We start from the raw sequence: 20,682 nt of genomic DNA on the forward strand, positions 1-20,682 counted from the left end.
TACATCCAGCCCATGGGTGAGACTTCAAATTGCAGTTTTGGGGGCTTCGACTTATAATCTCAGGCCGCAAGCTGATATTGTTACCAGTTTAAAAGCAAAACTGCTGCTCTGCTTTTACTTTAACCTTGTTACAGTGCTGTTTGTTTAATCTTATGAGTCGCAGGATTTTGATATTCCCCAGGGATGTTGGCCAGACTTCCAGGGGCTTAAGAATTCCAAAACCCACTCCCTTTCTTATCTGAAGTGCCACCTGACTTGCTGTGCTTGTGGGCAGGCACAGAATATGGACAGTGTCCAGGAAGGTCAGAAGCAGGTCGGAGGTCTGCTCTCCTGCTTCTGAACAAGACTTCCTCCATTTTAATTTCCTTAACTAATGGCCTCAGGGTTGTTTAGGCTGAAGAAGATAGAAATAAGCAAAGTAACATGAGCAGTCTCCTTAATTCTGTAAGTCAAATAACAATTCCAGAGAGTCAGTAGAAATAAAGTGATCAGAGAAACAGTGGGTTAAACAATGCAGAAAACAATTCTTGAGCAGTAGAGGATTTAGTAAAGAAAAAGTCCGACCATGAATGAGAAGTATGTTTTTGTGCATCAGTTCCTACCTCCATTAACTTATTGATAGCAATAGTAGTAAGAACAGAATGTTCTATCAAGGTATGATTATGTATATCTGTGAAATTTTGTAACTTTGGTTCCTTGCAAAATCTTACATAGTGGTTCTAAGAGAAAGCTAATATTGGGAACAGAAAGAGTAGGGAATAACCTTTGAATCCATAATACTTGAATTCTCATGAGGGGAAAGTAGTAGGTGGTCCTCTTCCAATATAAATGATCAGCTTGTGTTAGGAATCTGGAAACGGGGGTTCCTAACTGAAACGTAGTAGAAGTTTCTACCTCATTGGTTACAGTACATGCAAATTAAGGGGCTATTTCAAAAACCGTAGGATTTAGGGAAGATAATCCATTCACAATAGTTGATGGAGTTCTCCTATAATTAGGGTTCCCAAACGCAAGATGTTGATCCACATAGCAATCCCTTGCTAGCCTTGACATACTCTATCAGTAAGTGCGTATGACTATTAAAGTTCAGATAATTTCCAGTAAAATATGTCAACCAGTACTCTTCCCCAGATACAATGGATAACACATGAAATTAGTGTGATCTAGTGGACATAAGTTTTGTCCATAAAAAGTCAAAGTGAAGAAAGGACAGCCTTGCTTGCAGGGCCGGCGAAGTTACCTTGAGTTGAGGTCTGGTTCGTGTTTCTCCACTGTAGGTTCCTCGGTGACTTTCCTTATGGTCTCTTAGCACAGTGGCCAGGAGTTGAGACGTGGATGATGCTCCACGTTACAGTCAGACTTCCAAGAATATCTGTTCACGAGAATAGTAGTGGGTTAATGGCATGTGGATAGCATATTTAAAAGCAGAGACATTACTTTGCCAACAAAGGTCTGTCTAGTCAAGGCTATGGTTTTTCCAGTGGTCATGTATGGATGTGAGAGTTGGACGGTGAAGAAAGCTGAGTGCCGAAGAATTGATGCTTTTGAAGTGTGGTGTTGGAGAAGACTCTTGAGAGTCCCTTGGACTGCAAGGAGATCCAACCAGTCCGTCCTAAAGGAGATCAGTCCTGGGTGTTCATTGGAAGGACTGATGCTGAAGCTGAAACTCCAGTACTTTGGCCACCTCATGCGAAGAGTTGACTCACTGGAAAAGACCCTAATGCTGGGAAGGATTGGGGGCAGGAGGAGAAGGAGCCGACAGAGGATGAGATGGTTGGATGGCATCACCGCCTAGATGGACATGGGTTTGGGTAGACTCCGGGAGTTGGTGATGGACAGGGAGGCCTGGTGTGCTGCGACTCATGGGGTCTCAAAGAGTCAGACACGACTAAGCGACTGAACTGAACTGAATGGCACGCATTTCCATTTTTCTTGTCCAGGAATCATTACTAATATGGTATTATCCTTCCCCTGCTCAGTAAAATCAGCAGGTAAGGGAGGACTGTTAGGCTGCTTCACTCAGACTTTAGCTTCAATTACATGTATTTCATTTGTGGATCCAAACCCTCCATCACCTCTGTTAGTAAGGAGGAACATTCTCCTTTTTGTACTTTGTCAATTACACATGGAAGAATGAGCAATTGGTAAATCATGTTTATAGTAAATCATCTTTTCCTTCATTTTGTAGAATTACTTGGATTTCTCCTTGGTAGTGTGGGTCTGTAACTGCCCCCGTGGACACAGATCCCTTTTAACACTAAACTGAAGTGTTCTTTTATTAATCCAAAGTGCCCCCAAGGCATTTTAATTTCAATACCTGTTGAAATAGCCCATATCAAAACTTTAATAAAACTATGTTTAGATATGGGGTCAAATCCAGTCCAGTGGCCTCAGGAATAGCTCAGAAAGAAGCTAATGCCCCTGGGATAATTTCTCAGTACTCAGTTGTTTTCAGGATGAAAGTCTGTCCTATGATTTTGTAAGTTTGGTATAGTCATCTTCATCCAAGGAGTTTATCATTCTCTTATAGGTCTGTTACTTGAAATATTAAAGTCAGTATTTAAGTTAGTCCTCCAGTTTTTATAAGAGCCCTCTCCAAGTTTAATTAGTTGCTGTTTAAGCAGACCATTCATTCTTTCAAACCAGCAGTTTGAGGATAATAAGAAATATGAAAGATCCATTGTATATTATGTTCCCGGGCAAACCCCTGTATTAACTTACCTTTAAACTGTGACCCATTGTCATTCTGAATTTGAAGTAGTTACCTGTTAGTTAACAGTTAAATTTGAAGTAGTTAACTGCAGTCCCATGGACTGCAGCATGCCAGGCCTCCCTGTCCTTCAGTATTTCCCAGAGTTTGCTCAAACTCAAGTTCATTGAGTAGGTGATGCCATCCAACCAACCCATCCTCCCTCACCCGCTTCTCTTCCTGCCCTCAATCTTTCCCAGCATCGGGGTCTTTGCCAATGAGTTGGCTCTTTGCAAGAGGTGGTCAAAGTATTGGAGCTTTGGCATCAGTCCTTCCAATAAATATTCAGGGTTGATTTCCTTTAGGATTGACTGGTTTAATCTTTTTGCTGTCTAAGGGGCTCTTAAGAGGCTTCTCCACCACCACAGTTCAAAAGCATCAATTCTTCAGTATTTTTCCCAGATTGTGTCTTGCCTTTTTGTTTTTCAATGATAACTTCTTTAAGTGTGAGAAGTCCAAAGTACTTAAGTGTTCTACTAATTTATTTGAAGTACTTAAACGTGTTTTACTAATCTTTGCCTATTCCAAGTTTGTGAATATTCTTTTCTGTGTATTTTTAGACAGTTTTCTTAAACTAGCTTTACTGGTGTATAATTTGCATACCATAAAATTCATCATAAAATTAAAGTTTTCACTTTAATAATTTATGATTAATATATACATTGGTACACCGTAGTTTTAGACTTCCTTTACCTGAAAAAGTTTTGCATGCTCTTTTGCAGTTAAAATCTGACAGACTTTCTGTCTCAATATATACCTTGTGCAAATATTTAAAAATAGTCTTTGTTTCGGCATTTTTCACTTAACATAATGTTTTTGAGGTTCATCGCTGTTTTAGACTATAACAGTTGTAGCATGTCTATTTTTTTAAATTGTTAAATTGTATTTCATTTTAAGAAGATTACACATTTTGTCTAGCCATTCATGAGAAGATGAAAAGTTTGAAATTTTTTTTGTCTTCGTTTCTTTCATCTTTCCTTCCCTCCTTTTATTCTTCTCATTTCTCTTTTCCTTTCTTTTCTTTTTTTTCCATTTATTTTTATTAGTTGAAATTTTATTGTTTTAGTTTAGGCACTTTGATGAATAATGCTGCCATAAAGATTCAAATACATGTCTTTACATGGGCTGTGTATTTTTTCTTTTGTAGATATGTAGGAGGGAATTGCTGTGTCATATTAATATATATTTAATTTTTGAGGAAAGGTCCAGATTGCTTAAAAGATGACTATTATGTTACATACTGACCAAGAACATACCATGAATCTCATTTTTCTGCATCCTCTCCTTCACTTGGTATAGACAGTCTTTTGATTATTACTATTCTAGTATGTGTTTAACTATCTCAGTGATTTTTAACTTGTGTTTCAGTAGTGACTGTTACGGTTGAGGCTCTTAGATGCTTATTAAAAGCATTCCTGTACCTTTATTGAAATGTCTGTTCAAAGCGTTTCTCCGTTTTTCATTTATATTATCTGTCTTAAGTTGTAAGAATTTATGTTTTAGATACAAGTTCTTCATGAGATGTATGATTTTTAATTGTTTGTCTTACCAAGTTTTAAGAACTTAGATGTTTTAGATACAAGTTCTTTGTCAGATATATGATATGCATGTATTTTCTTTTTTCTGTGGCTTGTTTTTTCCTTTTTTAAATAGTGTCTTCTGAAGCACAAGTGTTTTACATTTTCAAGAGATTCCGTTGTTTTTTTTTTTCTTTTGAGAACCTAGATTTTGGTGGTGTATCTAAGAAATCTTTGTTTAGCCTAATTGCGTAGTTTTCTCTTATGATTTCTTCTAGATGGTTTTCACTTTCAGCTATTATATTTTGGTCTAGTCCATTATGACTTCATTTTTGGTTTTGTTTTTGTTTCTCTTTGTTTTGTGTTTTTGCTTAAGAATAGCCAGTTGACCCAGTGCCATTTTAGAAGGCATTGAATTGCTTTTGTTGAAAATCAGTTGACCATATATATGTCTGTTTGTTTGCTTTTGCTGAACTAATGTTTACTCTGTTTCATTTAACTATAATTCTATCTTGGTACTAATCTTCTATCTTAATTATTGTGGCTTGTTGTAAGTTGTCAAATCAGTACCATGAGTCTTACAGCTTTGTTCATTTTTAGAGTGATTTTGCTTATTTTAGGTTCTTTGTTTTTCCACATGAATGTAAGGATATGATTGTTTTATAAATCCTGATAGGATTCTCATAAAAATTATTTATTGTTTGTTTCATAATAGACTATTTTTTACAGCAATTTTAGGTTTATAGCATGGAGTGGAAGGTATACAGATTTTTCTTTTTAACATTTTCTTTCGATACTTTATTTACAGTTTTGAGAGCATTTATGGAGGGCAATCAGGTAGCTAGTACAGGACTTTATAAAATGTTGGTTCCCTTTGCCAGAAATTCTTTTAGAATTTATTCTAAAGAAATAAGATGGAAAGCTTTAGTTTCAAGGATATTCACTGAAGAGTTGTTTATAATTGCAAAAAACCCCAAAACTGTAAACAAAGAAATGTTCAACAATGGAAGACTGGTTATATCAATTATGGTATATCTATTCCATTAAAATACAAAAAAAAATCATATTAAAACATATTAAAAACTAAAAGCAAAAAAAGAGGCTAAGTCTAACTCATAAACACCAAAATTTTCTTTTGTCTATGCACAAAAAAAGCCTGTGTTTACACAATAATCTTTTTCTTTTCTTCTATGACAGTATTTGAACAATAAACACATTTAAATTTTAGTACAGCTTCCAGTTATGCAGATGCATTGTTAAGTGTACCATTTGTATTTTAGTAGCTAAAGGTGCTTTAGACTAGAGGGTCTTTAAAGTCGCTCAGTCGTGTCCACCTCTTCGCGACCCCATGGACTGTAGCCTACCAGGCTCCTCTGTCCATGGGATTTTCCAGGCAAAAGTACTGGAGTGGGTTGCCATTTCCTTCTCCAGGTATACAGATTTTTCATATACTTTCTGCCCCTCCTCATGCATAGTCTACACCATTATAAGCTACTCTCACAAAAGTGGTACATTTGTTAGAGTTGATGAACCTCACCCAAAGTACAGTTTATATTAGGGTTCACTCTTGGTAGTGTACATTCTTTGTGTTTGGACAAACATATAAAGCTATATTTTCACCATTATAGTATTATGCAGAGTAGTTTCCCAGACCTCAGATTCCTCTGAGTTCCACTTGTTAATTCCTTCCTTTCCACCAACCCCTGGCTTTTTTATAGTTTTGCATTTTCCACAGTGTCATATAGTTGAAATCATACCATATATAGTGTTTTCAGATTGGATTCTTTCACTTAGAAATACATAATATAAGTTTCCTCTGTGTCTTTTCATAGCTTAATAGCTCATTTCTTATAGCACTGAGTAATAGTCTGTCTTCTGAATGTACCACAGTTTGTTTATTCATTCACATCCTGAAGAATATCTTGGTTGCCTCCATATTTTGCCAGTTGTGAATAGTTGCTGTAAACATCGAGGTGCAAGTGTTTCTGTGGATATAAATTTTCAACTCCTTTGGGTAAATACCAGGGAACGTGATTACAAAATCGTATGGTAAGAGTATTTTTAGTTGTGTAAGAAATTGCCAAACTGTCTTCCAGAGTGGCTGTACCATTTTGCATTATTAGCAGCGATGAAGGAGAGTTCTTCTTCCTCCACATCCTTTGCAGCATTTGGTGTTGTCAGGGTTCTGGATTTCGGTCTTTCTGATAAAAGTGTTGTGGTATCTTGTTACTTTAATTTGCATTCTTTGCTGGATTGTCCGTGAAGGTCTCTCACCCATTTTTTAATTATGTTGTTTGTTTTTGTATCTTTGTTTTAAGATAAGTTTTAGATCATGTTTAGATATGATTATGTTTAGATAATGTTTAGATAATGATTATATGTTTTAGATAATGATCTTTTATCAGAACTCAGTTCAGTTCAGTCACTCAATCATGTCTGACTCTTTGCAACCCCATGGACTGCAGCACACCAGGCTTCCCTGTCCATTACCAACTCCCAAAGCTTGCTCAAACTCATGTCTCTTGAGTTGGTGATGCCCTCCAACTGTCTCATCCTCTGTCATCCCCTTCTCCTCCTGCCTTCAGTCATTCCCAGCATGAAAATCATTTCCCAGCTGGAAAATTCCCAGCATTTTCCAATGAGTCAGTTCTTTGCATCAGGTGGCCAAAGTTTTGGAGTTTGAGCTTCAGCATCAGTCCTTCCAATGAATATTCAGGACTGATTTCCTTTAGGATTGGCTGGTTGGATCTTCTTGCAGTCCGAGGGACTCTCAAGTCTTCTCCAACACCACAGTTCAAAAGCATCAATTCTTTATCAGAATACTTTTTTCAGATATTTTCTCCCAGTCAGTGGCTTGTCTCATTCTCTTAACTATGTCTTTTGTAGAGCAGTTTTTAATTTTAATGAAGTTCAGCTTATCTGTTTCTATTTTATATATCTTGCCTTTAGTGTTGTAAATAAATCATTGCTATACCCAGCATCATCTAGGTTTTCTCCTGTATTATCTTGTAGAGTTTTGTAGTTTTGCATTTTACATTTAGGTATGTGGTCAATTTTGAGTTAATTTTTGAAAAGTGTGTGAAGTGTGTCTAAATTATTTTTTTAAGATGTGGACATCCAGTTGTTTCAGCACCATTTGTTAAAAAGACTGACTTTGCTCCATTGTGCTTCTTTTGCTTTTTTGTCAAAGATCGGATGACTGTATTTACAGAGGTCCATCCCTGGGTTCTTTATTTTGTTCCATTGATGTATTTGTTCTTTCAACAATACCACACTGTCTTGATTACTATAGCTTTGTGGTAAATCTTGAAGTCTGACAGCATCAGCCCTTTGATTTTTTTTTCTTCTCTTTCAATGTTGTGTTGACTATCCACAAAATAACTTTATGGAATTTTGATTGGCATTGCATTGGTCTAAAATCAAGTGGGAAGTACTGACATCTTGACAAAATTGAGTATTTTTGTCCATGAACAAGGACTGTTGCTTCATTTATTTATTTCTTCTTTGATAATTTTTTATTAGAGTTTTGTGATTTTTCTTATATATAGATTTTATGTAGATTTTGTTAGATTTTTACCATAGTACAATTGACCCTTGGAAAATGCTGGTTTGAATTACACAAGTCCACTTACACGGTTTTTTTTTTTCCACTAAATTCTACAGTAATACAGGATTCACAGTTGGTTGAATTAGCAGATGTGGAACTGCCAGTGTGGAGAATTGACTGTAAAATTATACTCAGATTTTTGACTCAGGAAGGTTTGGTATCCCTAAACCCCTCGGGTATTTGTTGTATCACATCCCACATATTCTTGCTGTTATATAGGAAAGCAGTGAACTTGTGTATATTAACAACTTATTGACCAGAGAAGTATTAATATGTCTTTTGTTACCCAAATGCTATTGATTGGAGACATTTCAGTATTCACATATATAACAAATTGCCAACTATGGACATTAGTTTCTGCAGAAATCCCCTGGCCAATGATATGCTAGCCTTGTATCCTGCAGCCTTGCTGTAATCACTTATTAGTTTCAGGAGTTTTCTTGGTCAGTTTTTTCAGGTTTTCTACATAAATGATCATATCATCTGAGAACAAGGACAGTTTTATGTTTTCCTTCACATCTGTATACCTTTTATTTCCTTTTCTTATTATATTAGCGAGGACTTCCAATACCATCTTTTTTTAATATATATTTTTTAAGATTTATTTGTTGGCTGTGGTTCATCTTCATTGTTGTGTGAGGGTTTTCTCTACTTGCAGCAAGTGGGGCTACTCTTCACTGTGGCATATGGGCTTCTCATTGTGGTAGCTTGTCTCGTGGAGCAGGGGCTCTAAGCCTGCAGACTTCTGTCGTTGCAGTGTGTGGGCTCAGTAGCTGTGTCTCGGGGGCTCTAGAGCGCTGTCTCAGTAGTTGTGGCGCAGGCTTCATTACTCCTGGGCGTGTGGCATCTTCCTGGACCAGGAATTGAACTGGTGTCCCTAGCTTTGCAAGGTGGATTCTTAAGCACTGGACCATCAGGGAGGCCCCGATACCATCTTAAAAGCCACGCTTCAGAGGGAGCATCGTTGCTTTTCTCTGTTCTTGGTGAAGCATTGAGTTTCTCACCATTAAGTGTGGTGCTGGCTGTTGGTGCTTTGCCAGATAGTTGTTACCAAGTTGAGAAAGTTCCCCTCTATTTCTTGCTTATTGAGAGTTTTATCATGAATGGGTGTTGCATACAGAATGGAAAGGGAGAAATAAAACTACCTTTACCAGTTTCTGTGTGTAGAGGGATCTATAAACTTAACTAGTAAAATTTAAAGTATATCATGGTCCACAGGATATAAAATCAATATATAAAAACTAGTTGTATTTCTTTATACTAGCAGTGAATAAGATTAAAAATGAAGTTAAGAAAACAGTATATTCAGAATAACCTCAAAAATATTAAACAATTTTTAAAAGTATAAAACTTATACACTGAAAAAAGTAAAATATTAATAAGTGAAATTAAAGATAATGTAAATATATGTAGAAACAATCTAGGTTCTTACCCAGGAAGATGCAGTATTGTTAAGTATTAATCTGTAGATAAAAAATACTCTTGGAATTCCAGTTGCTGCTAGGCCATGTAAGAATCTTGGAAATTGCCGCTCTGTTCTAATAACAACTATTAGGTTGGTTTAAGAGTAATTGCAATTGCATTGTTGAATATTGCCATTTGAAATTGCAATACATTCTTTAATAAATGTGGTTATGTTAAACATCAATTTAATGTGCATTTCTCTTTTTTTTTTTTTTTTTGCTAATGGCTTAGTAGATAGTGTTAGTTGCTCAGCCGTGTCTGACTCTTTGTGGCCCCATGAACTGTAGCCCACCAGGCTCCTCTATCCATGGAATTCTCCAGGCAAGAATACTGGAGTGGGTTGCCATTCCCTTCTCCAGGAGATCTTCGTGACCCAGGTGTCAAACCTGGGTCTCCTGCATTGTTGACAGATGTTTCGCCATTTGAGCCACCAGGGAGCTAATGACTTATTACTTGCTATTTGTAATATTTATTTTAACTGTATATAGGAATAAATGAACTTATTTCTCATGGGCAAAAATGTGTTGATTTTAATGGTTCCTATTTTGATTAACAAAGATGTGTTTGAGCCTAGTTATAATGATTTAAAATTCATGGTCCGAAACCGCAATTACTTTTGTACCAACCTAATACAAAGCTGAATAGACTGAAAAATAAATAACTTTTCTTAGGTCCATAAGGGAAGTGAGGTAACAAGGGAAGCTGCTGTTCCCAAATTAAAGAGAATGACAGATGAATACAAAAATATCAAAACTTAGAGCAACAGTCTCTGAGGCAGCTAGTGTCAGCGTAGGAAAATTGAACTGTAATTGATGAACTTCTGGAGACTCAGTGTGGACTACTCTCAGTTAAAAAAAAATTGGGAAAGACTGAGTCATTGAAAGAACCTCCACCCTTTTATGAGTTTTACCTCATAGATCTCAAACAGGTTCTCATAGTGAATAATAGAGAAAAAACCCTTTGTGCTCCTGTCAGAGGGGAGGAAAAGGGAAACATTTTTGAAACATGCTATAGGCTTCTTAAGAATGTCTGCCCTTAGGAGAAACTATTCCATTAGAGCCTAACAGACCTGCAGAAAGGTAAATAACTCAGCTCTAGCCTACTCTAGCAATCCTGTCCCACCTAAAATGAGAACAACAGAGAAACATGTGAAATTCACAGTCCACTGGCAAAGACTCACTGAAAGAATGAGACCTAATCTTAGAACTATAAAGTACTTCCCCTCCCATCACACCTTACTAGCATATTACTAAAGGTGTATTTGTAACCTTTTATCCAGTACATCATTTCTACCTAGCAAGAAAAAATTAGAAGGATTTCTAGAGGATAAAAATCAGTTGTCAGAGACAGAGCAAACATAGGAACCAGATTCAAATATGATAGAGATGTATAAAAAGAATTACACAGCATAACCAAATGGGATTTAACTTAGGTATACAAGGCTGGTTCAACAATCAAAAATCAACTACTGTAATCCATCACATCAGCAGACTAAATCCAGCAGTAATGGCTGAGATTTCAAAACTCTACTCTCAATAAGTGATATAACTGCTATAATGAAAAATTCACAAAGCTTAAGTCTATCAACCACTTTGATTTAATAGAGTTTTTTCAGACTTAGATCTTTCTGCAAGATAGAGCTTATTCTATACCATAAAACAAGTCTCAGTAAGTTAAAAAGGATTGAAAACATACAGTTTTTCCTCTTCAGTGTATTGGAATTGAATTATAAATGGAAACCAGAGCAAAATGTGGCAATTGAAACAGTGCCTTTGTAAATGACCTATAATTCGAGGAAGAGTTGACAACAGAAAGTAGAAAGAATTTTGATGAATGAAAATGAACATGCATCACAATTTATGGAATTCAGCTGAAGGACCTTAGAGGGGAATTTTTAGTACTTTTATGGTCTCAATTGGAGAAGGCAGTGGCACCCCACTCCAGTACTCTTGCCTGGAAAATCCCATGGACGGAGGAGCCTGGTAGGCTGTGGTCCGTGGGGTCACTAAGACTCGGACACGACTGAGCGACTTTACTTTCACTTTTCACTTTCCTGCATTGGAGAAGGAAATGGCAAGAATCCCAGGGACGGGGAGCCTGGTGGGCTGACGTCTATGGGGTTGCACAGAGTCGGACATGACTGAAGTGACTTAGCAGCAGCAGCATGGTCTCAATTCAACCATCTTAAGTTTTTCCAGCTTAAGAATAATAAACTCAAAGTGAACAGAAGTTTGAGTGGAGATCAATGAAAAAACAGAAAAATAGTAGAGGAAAATCAATGAAACGAAAAGTTCTTTGAAAAGATCTATAATATTGTTATACCTTGAGATAGCTTGCCCTTTTAAAAAAGAGAATAAACAGATTACCAATATTAGGTATTGAAAAAGGAGATATTACTATCATATAGAAATTAAAGGTATTGTTAGGGAAGTTTATCAGTCAGTTTATACCAAAAAATTGGACAAATCTTAAAAAGACATACACTGGCAATGTACCTGGCAGTCCAGTGGTTGGGTCTCTGAGCCTCCAGTGCAAGGGGTAGAGAACTAATCTCTGTCTGTCTGGGAACTAAGATCCCACAAGCTGCATGGGAAAGGAAGAAAAGACATACATTAATATAAATACATTTCTACTTGCTTATAAAAAGTAAATAGTTATTATATATATTCCTGTAAGGAAATGCCTAGGCATAGATGGCTTTACTGCTAAGCATTTTTCAGATAGTTCAGTTTAGTCGTTCAGTTGTGTTCGACTCTGCAGCCCCATGGACTGCAGCACCCCAGGCTTCCCTCTCCATCACCAGCTCCCGGAGTTTGCTCAAATTCATGTCCATTGAGCCAGTGATGCCATCCAACCATCTCATCCTCTGTCGTCCCCTTCTCCTCTTGCCTTCAGTCTTTCCCAGCATCAGGGTCTTTTCCAGTGAGTCGACATTTTGCATCAGGTGGCCAAAGTATTGGAGCTTCAGCTTCAGTGTCAGTCCTTCCAATGAATAGTCAGGAGGGAGCTCGGGGCCCTCAGCAGCGGAGGTGGGAGGACCCAAGGGTGGGTACGAGACCTCTTAGCCGGAGGGTGAGGAACATATGGGCTGCCCCAACCCTAATCTATACCATTAGTACCAACTCACCCTCCTGGAGACAGCCCAAGGCTCTACCAGCGGGACAATGCTGGAAATGGGCCTCAAACGCTCACGCCAGCTCGGCCCCGCAGAGAAATGTTTAATGAAGCATTATTATTAACATTAATACATATGTAAACTCTTTTGAGAAATGGAAGAAGGGACTTTTCAAATCTCTTTTATGAATATAGTATTATCATGATGATGTACTATTGTAAGAAAACTGTAATTATTTCTCCTGAACATACCTGTAGAAATTAACAAAATAATAGCAGACCAAATCCATGAATATATTAGAAGTATTAGACATTTGTGATCAGGTTGGGTTTATCCTAGGAATGCAAGGAAGTTTAAAACCTGTAAAACAATTAATGTAGTATTCTTCATTAGTAAAAGAGTGGACAGAAGCTACATGATCCTTTCAGTAGGCAGAAAAAAAAATTTGACAAAACTCAAAACTCGTTCCTGATAAAATTTTTAAAATTTAGCTCTATGGAAGGAAACTTCCTCAGTAACCCTTGTCTAGGACATGTATAAAAATTCTGTGCTGTAAGAAGTTTTTAGTTTCTATTTTTTCATTTATATCTCTGATCCATTTCTAATTTTTGATTATGGTATTAAAATCTTCCTTTTTTCTGTATTGATATGTGGTTGTTTTATCACTACTTATAGATAATATGTTTCCCCCCATTGAATTCCCTTGGCACTTTTGTCAAAAATCAATTGAACATATATGTGTGGGTCTGATTTTGTTCTCTCGGTCCTGTTTTATTGATCTATAAATTAATCTGATACCATACTGTCTTGAGTATTCTAGCTTTTATAAAATTATCTTGAAATGTAAAATAAATATTCATCTTCTTGTTTTCCAAAATTGGTTTAGTTATTTTAGATCTTTTACATTTCTATGTAAATTGTATAATCATCATGTCTATGTCTCTAAGGCAATTTGTTGATTACGTTGAATTTGTAGAACATTTCCATCCATAAATTAGGTATATCTTATTTAGGACATCTTAATTTTCTTGCAGTGTTCTTTTTTTTTTTTGTCAATGTTATATAGTTTTTTTTTAGTTGGCAGTTTTATAGAGATTTTGTGCATTTTTTTTTTTTTTTGTATGGAAAATGTCTTTATTCCTTTTAACCAAAGAGTTTACTATTATTTTTAGGTAGCAAGCCAGTTAACACCACTCATAATTTCTGAAAGAAACAAAATTTACATGAAAGAATGTTTTGTGTTTGTGAATGTTTTTATAAACTTATTTCAAGTATTCTGTGTTTTCATTCTACCTTTAATGGAATTAATTTTTTTTTCAGATTGTTCATTGCTGATATACAATAAAAGCATTGATTTTTGAATATTGAGCTTGTATCCTTAAATCTTGGTAAATTCACTTGTTTCTTTCTTAAAAAAAAAATAAATAAATAATTTGTCTGTACCAATTTAATTTGTGCCACACTGCTTGCAGTCGGCTTCTTACTTCCTTGACCAGGGATCAGACCTAGGCCACAGCAGTGAAAACCCTGAGTGCTAACCACTGGAGTGGAATTCCCTAAAAACAGAATGTATAGAATTTACTTAATGTGCAGTCATGTCATCTCTATTGCAGCGTTTCTCATGCCTTTCTTGTATACGTTATTGTTCTAGGAATTCAAATAGTTGGAGTATGTTTCTTTATGTCAGTACTTTAGCTGATAAATTCAGAAGGAATGATACAATTACAAAATGGCTTTTTCAGTAGCCCCTAATAACACTTGAGGTCTGGTCACTGATCAGAAATGGATACTAAATCTAATAGATGGAAAACTGATAGGAAAATTTCTAGTATTGTGGGCATATCAAATTGACAGTGTCTAAAACCACTCACTGTTTTTAACACTACTAAAAACTGGCACAACCAGACATTATGTGTCTACATATGTGATGTGGTAGAATATTCCACTAGGTCTTTAAAAAAAAAAAAGCGCTTCTGTTTCTCTGTTGAATTCATGTTTATCTCACTTTCTTAAACATTTGGAGCATACTTAGAAATAGCTGCTTCAGTGTTGTCTGTTGATTCTCTCACTGCTGACAGCTGTAGATCTGTTTTTATAGATTGGTTTTTCTTTGGCTATGGATCATATAGTCCTCTTTGCATGATATTTTTTTGTTTTATTGCATGTCAGATTTCTATGTTGCTGTATTCCACCTTTTGTGTTATTTCTTTTTTTTTTTTTTTCCATTTATTAGTTGCAGGCTAATTGCTTTACAATATTGTAGTGGTTTTTGCCATACATTGACATGAGTAATATCTGTTTGAGTGAGTCTAGCACTTCTTTAGTGTAGACTAATTTATCACATTGCAAAGGAAATAGATTTCTGAAGATCCTACCTAATGTTCCATATATTATGTAGTCTTTCAACATAATACAAATTATGTAGAATACATAATACAGGTTCTTTACCATCTGAGCCAACGGGAAGCCTGGTCTTTACACACCCCAAATCTGTCTCTGTCTTTTGAATTCAGTGACACTGGCAGACTCTGCTAGGTTTCTCCCTTTTTGCATTGTAGCCTGGAGATTACCTGTACTTAGTAAAATTGGGATGTTGTAAGGGTCATCTTAGGTTTTTAATTTCCTCTCTGAAGCATCCACATACATGTCCTACCTACTTTCCAAAATCTTGAAACTGTTGTTTAATGTGTTTTGTCTGATTTACCTTTTTTTTTTTTTTCATGTAGGAGAGTAAATCTATTCCTCGTTATTCCATCTTGAAAGTAAACTTTTACAAATTTGCTTTTATTGTTTTATGTATTACATAAGGTAGGAGTTTTGGTGGGAAGAAGAACAAAAAAAAAAAAAACACAGGCTAGTGCTTAAGGAAAAACAGCAGTGATTTTTTTGTTATGCTAAAAGTAAGTTCATTTGGATTTTGATTAGGATTTTGTTGTAAACTAATATTTGTATATAATCACATACTTTGTGGAAAGTTGACATTTTTATAATAGCTTCCTTGTAAGTATATGCTATATCACTTCTTTTGTTAAGCCCTATTTCCAATCATCAATAACATTGTATAGTTTTTTTATAAGTGATTTCTGTATTTCCTTATTAAATTTATATTTTGGTATTTATAGTTGCATTATTAGTGGAGTTTTAAAGTTATTTTTATAGTGTTTTATTCATATATTTTATAATTAACCATGGTACTTAATTTCCATTTTGTAGTATTTTAGATTGATTTTATTGCATATTAAGTATATTAAACTTTTGTGTTGTCTAGTATCTTTTTATACCCCACCTTTTAAAAAATTCAGTTCATCTTTTAAAATGAAAATATCAGTATTTTCTTTATGAGTGCTTTCTTCTTTTGATTTGCTTAGAAATCTTTCTTCCAGACAAATACCTAAAAACTCAAATTTTCTTTGAGTACTACTGCAGTTTTTATTTTTTCCAAAGAGCTATCCAGGGGTTCTAACACTATTTTTTTTTTTAATGAATCACTTCTGTATCTTACTTTATTTTGTAATACATTCAAGTGATAATATCTTAAAGTTTTTATGTCATCTAATATCAGTTTCAAAAATTTGTTCTTTTTAAATATTCTGTAATTTTAGCGTTACTCTTCTGTAGGTGTAGCTTTGGGGCTCCCCTGCTTTCTCAGTGGTGAAGAATCGGTCTGTAATGCAGGAGACCCAGGTTCAGTCCCTGGGCTGGGAAGATGCCCTGGAGGAGGGCGTGGCAACCCCCTCCAGCGTTCTTGCCTGGAGAATCCCCATGAACAGAGGAGCCTGGTGGGCTACAGTCCATGGTGTCACAGAGTCGGACAGGACTGAGCGACTAAGCAGCAGCACCAAGTGCGATTTTTCTTTAATTCAACACATACTAATAGATGTTCAAAATTTGAGATTAGGTAGATATCTTTTTTTTTAATAGGTAGATATCTTTTATAATCAGCTTTAGAGACTAAAGGCAGAATTTTTAAAATAATTATCACACTGTGTATTGAGGCCACATATCTGGACAAGTAAAAGAAGGGGATTTTTGGGTTTGTTTTTAAAAAAATCTTGAAGTGATAGAATCACAATTTTTTGGTTAACATCTAAGTTTTTTGGTTCATTTTTTTCCTGTATTGATACATTTTATAACCTTTGCTAAAGAAATATTTTTCTGTTTTTATAGTTTTGGTAAGCAGTTTGGAGGAAAAAGAGGATGTGATTGTCTTGTGTTAGAGCCTTCAGAAATGATTGTGGTAAGAACTTTAACAAATGTTGAATTCCTTTTTGTTACGCTTCACTTTCAACTTTAAATGTAGTAATCTTTTAAATACTCTAAAAGGTTCCATTAATGTGACTTTTTAAATGTTTTACTAAGTAGCATCAAGCCATATATATTTATATATACCTAGTTTGATACATTTTCATCCACTTTGAATATTTTTTCTTATTCTTGAGAGAATTTGAAACACAATGCAGTTATATATAAAGTATTACCAATTTGATAATTCCTTTACTGCATTCACCAGAAAATTTAAATAAGAGCTCTGAAAGGGAACCCTGATTTTCCTATTCAATATAAATAATAATCTTTAGCATCCATGTTCTGTACCCTGGACTTGAGAGAAAGAGATAGAAAAAAAGAAACACAATTGTATCCAAGTAAGAAATGGTTTACATTTTAATATTTTAAGAGTGTATTTAAGGAATAGTTCTTTACTTTTTCTCAAGAAAGCCAGGTAGTTAATTTAACTTTAGAAAATAAAGCTTTTTTCCTTCACCATTTGAAGAATCCAGAACACAGCTCTTTTTTGCCTTGTTGTGAGATGACCTTACTAGAAAACAGCTAATACTGAATGGATGCTTTGTCCTACTAGCATCTCATGTAGATGTCATCTGATTTGATTTAAACTATTGAGAAACGAGGTTGAATTCTTAATGTAGCCTTTAAAACTAAACTACTTTTTTATTTCATGGTGTTATAGTCAGATTGACATCTTCAGGTAGATTCTGTGATCTCTTTGCCAAATTGGATCATCTACGTTATCATGAGCTTAGTGTCCTAAATTTCTGGATTTTAAGCTCCTAAAAGGCTGAGATCAGTTTTTATTCTGTTTGTGTCTTCGATAGTATTGCAGAGTAATTCCCACATAGTAAATACATAATCAGTAAATTTTACTGGTTGTCAAGTTTGTTCAAGGCTTAGACTATGTATTGTATTATGTTTATTTTCTTTAAGTGTTGGTATACATGGCATATCTATTAAGGCTTCAGAACTCTTTCTTTTAAATAAGTGCATTGAAAAAAATAAATAAATAAATAAGTGCATTGAGAGACATGGCAGGAAAACTGCTTCAGGCAGTAGGGTTTTCTCATTTATTTGTGATGTGTATTTCTCATGCTTTATGGAAAAAGAATGGTGCTTTTGCCATAGTGTTTTCATATGCAATTGACCCTTAGAAAACATGGATTTGACTGCTCAGTCCACTTACGCAGGTATTTTTCAGTAGTAAATTCTGCAATACTACAGTCTGGTTGGTTGAATCCATGTATACAGAGGGCAGACTATAAGTTATATGTGGATTAAGCAACACCTTGTACATACTTTTGTTTTACTGTGGTAAAATACACTTAAGATGAAATTTACTGTCTTAGCCATTTTTAAATGTAGAGTTCAATTTATTAAGTTAATTATTAAATTTATATCTTTTCATTTTCATTTTGAATTAAAGGGAAGAATTGTACTTCTCTTGCCCCAAGCCTGAAGTTAACCTTTTCTGTGAGATCTGCTTGCTCTTAGTGGAAAGCAGTATTGAGAAGCCAAGATCTGGCAGCTGACTGTCTTCATTGCTTCAGGTGCCTCAGTGCTTGTAAACCCTTTCAGTGAACAGAGTGAGAAAATACACATCTGAGTGTATATGTATACACACAGAGACATACACACTTACATATACACCTCTGTATTTACTTCTTTTATATATATCTATAAAACCTAGAGTTAATTCTCGTGTTCTCTTTTGTTTATTTGTACCTTCTTTCACTAAATGGTGAGAAACTTGGTCCATTATCATCAAAATATTTACTTAAGACAGTTTTAAAATTGCTTGCTCATAACAGTGTAGAAAACACTGCTAGCTAGAGTATTAACATATACATATACACTTTTTTTAAGTGTACAGTTTATTGATATTACAAATGTATGCCACTCATAACCTATCTATCAAAATATAAAATATTTGCATCACCTACCTTAAAAAGTAAGGAAATATTCAGAGAATTATAGGGGCCTTGCAAAAGGACAGAGAAAGGCCAGTGGGAGAACTAGATTAAAGGATCTCCCTTTGGCCAAATACGGGACTATGTGAGAATCCAAATAAAAATGCGTGCTGATTGTACCCTCCTGTATAATAAAGAGTTTATAAGTTCTAGTATTTTGAATGAATGGAAAGGAGAATTTCTTCCTGATAGTCAAATGCCAACTAATATGTCTTAAAGGAATGATTAAGTTACAAAATAATGAATGAATGCTCAAACTTGTCACTAATGTTTGTTGAGAAACGGGATACTTACATAATCTCATTTTATCTCCCCACAAATCATTTATGAAGGGAAAAATTACCAATTTTTGGTGGGGAAACAGAAGGATATGATACCACTGTAACAAAAATTACTGCTACTGCCATCAGTATAGGCATAACGTGATATCATACTACTCCTGATAAAGTGACAGTGCACTGAAGAGGACAGAACATCATCCCTGAGAAATATGCCTGCTGGAAGTGCATGCCTGAAACTAATCACTAAGAAATATCAGATAGACCAAATGGAAGACATTATTCAAATTGTTGGCTTATATTCTTCAAATATCCCAGTGTCAAGAAACATCACAGAAAGACTGAGAAACTGTTTCATGTTGAAGGAGAAAAAAAGATATAACTAAATGGAATGCTTTTTATCTTGCATTAAATCTTGGAGGCAGGAGAGGGTCGTAGCTATAAATGATGATGTTGGCACAGTTGAGATTTGAACTTGGACTGTGGTCAGTGGTCCTCAACCTTTTTGGCACCAGTTTCGTGGGTGACAATTTTTCACCCACTGGGGTGGGTGGTGATGGTTTTGAGATTATTCAAACTCATTACATTTATTGTACACTTTATTTCTCTTAATATTAATACATCATCTCCACCTCAGATCATCAGGCATTAGATGCCAGAGGTTGGGGATACCTGGATTAGATACTGTTGAATTTCCTGTTTTTGATTATTTTGGGGGGATTGTGTAAGATAAAGTCTTTGTTCTAAGGAAATACATGTTGACACATTTTAGGGTCAAGAATCACTTTCTCTTCAATTTATACTCAGTGTTTCAGAAAAACAAAAAGTATGTGCAAGTAGACAATTTTAAAAATCACCCAAAAAATCACATCAACTGTATGTATTTATGATAGGTGATTTTTTAATTCCATAACTCTTATCTTATTGATGAGCAGCATAGGTAAAAATGCATTATGAGTAATAGGAGAAAATAATCTAAAATAATATTAGGATTTTTCTTTCTGAAGTTTTTGAGGATTTTATTTTCATTCCACCATTTGATGAATCTTTTTCTTTCTTTCTTTCTTTTTTTTTTTTTTTAAGTTTTTCACTACTGTTACTTCCTTTGAAATACAAAATTGTACTTAATGTTTTGTAACAGTACAGATCTTTGATACTCAGTGTATCTTTTAGGTGAAAATATTTACAGTTCATAAAAATGCTTGGTCCCAGTGTGTACTTGGACAAATGTACATATGTACATATGTATTTGGTCTGAGTATACATAAGTAACATGTTTACTATTTTGACAAGTTCTATCAAATGGTTTTATTATGTATATATTTCTACAAATGTTGTGAGTAACCACTGGTGATGAGGAATGCCTATTTCTGAACACCTTCCTTGTTACCTGATAGGTTAGTCATCCCAATCTGACACATAATAATGAGATCTTAATTTGTGCATATTATCATATGCTTTATGGAAGGCTTATTTTTATTATCCATGTCTCTTGCCAGTTTTTCTACTAGGATTACTCTTCGTGATCATAAGAACTTTTTATTACTATATAAATGAACACTTTTGTTATAAGAGGTGGTTTATCATTTTATAACTAATCTAAAGTGAATTTTGCTCCTTGAAGAGGTTCTCTCAGGGTTACTTGAGATGCTGTCTCCTGGGCTTGAAGTCCTAAAAAATTCCTACCAAGTAAAA

The 20,682-nt window shown here is 35.0% G+C and overlaps 1 protein-coding gene across 3 annotated transcripts in view; it reads left to right on the plus strand.

Moving 5' to 3' along the window:
• The window catches only part of RAPGEF6 (Rap guanine nucleotide exchange factor 6), a 226,782-nt gene that overhangs the window by 47,912 nt on the left and 158,188 nt on the right, over nucleotides 1-20,682 (plus strand). For all 3 annotated transcript variants that reach the window (XM_043912175.1, XM_043912173.1, XM_043912174.1), the window contains exon 5: nucleotides 16,620-16,689. In XM_043912175.1, the coding sequence (XP_043768110.1) occupies nucleotides 16,620-16,689 (70 nt within the window). The remainder of the gene's footprint in view (nucleotides 1-16,619; nucleotides 16,690-20,682) is intronic.

This window comes from Cervus elaphus, chromosome 9, assembly GCF_910594005.1.
Source record: "Cervus elaphus chromosome 9, mCerEla1.1, whole genome shotgun sequence".
Lineage (NCBI taxonomy): Eukaryota > Metazoa > Chordata > Mammalia > Artiodactyla > Cervidae > Cervus > Cervus elaphus.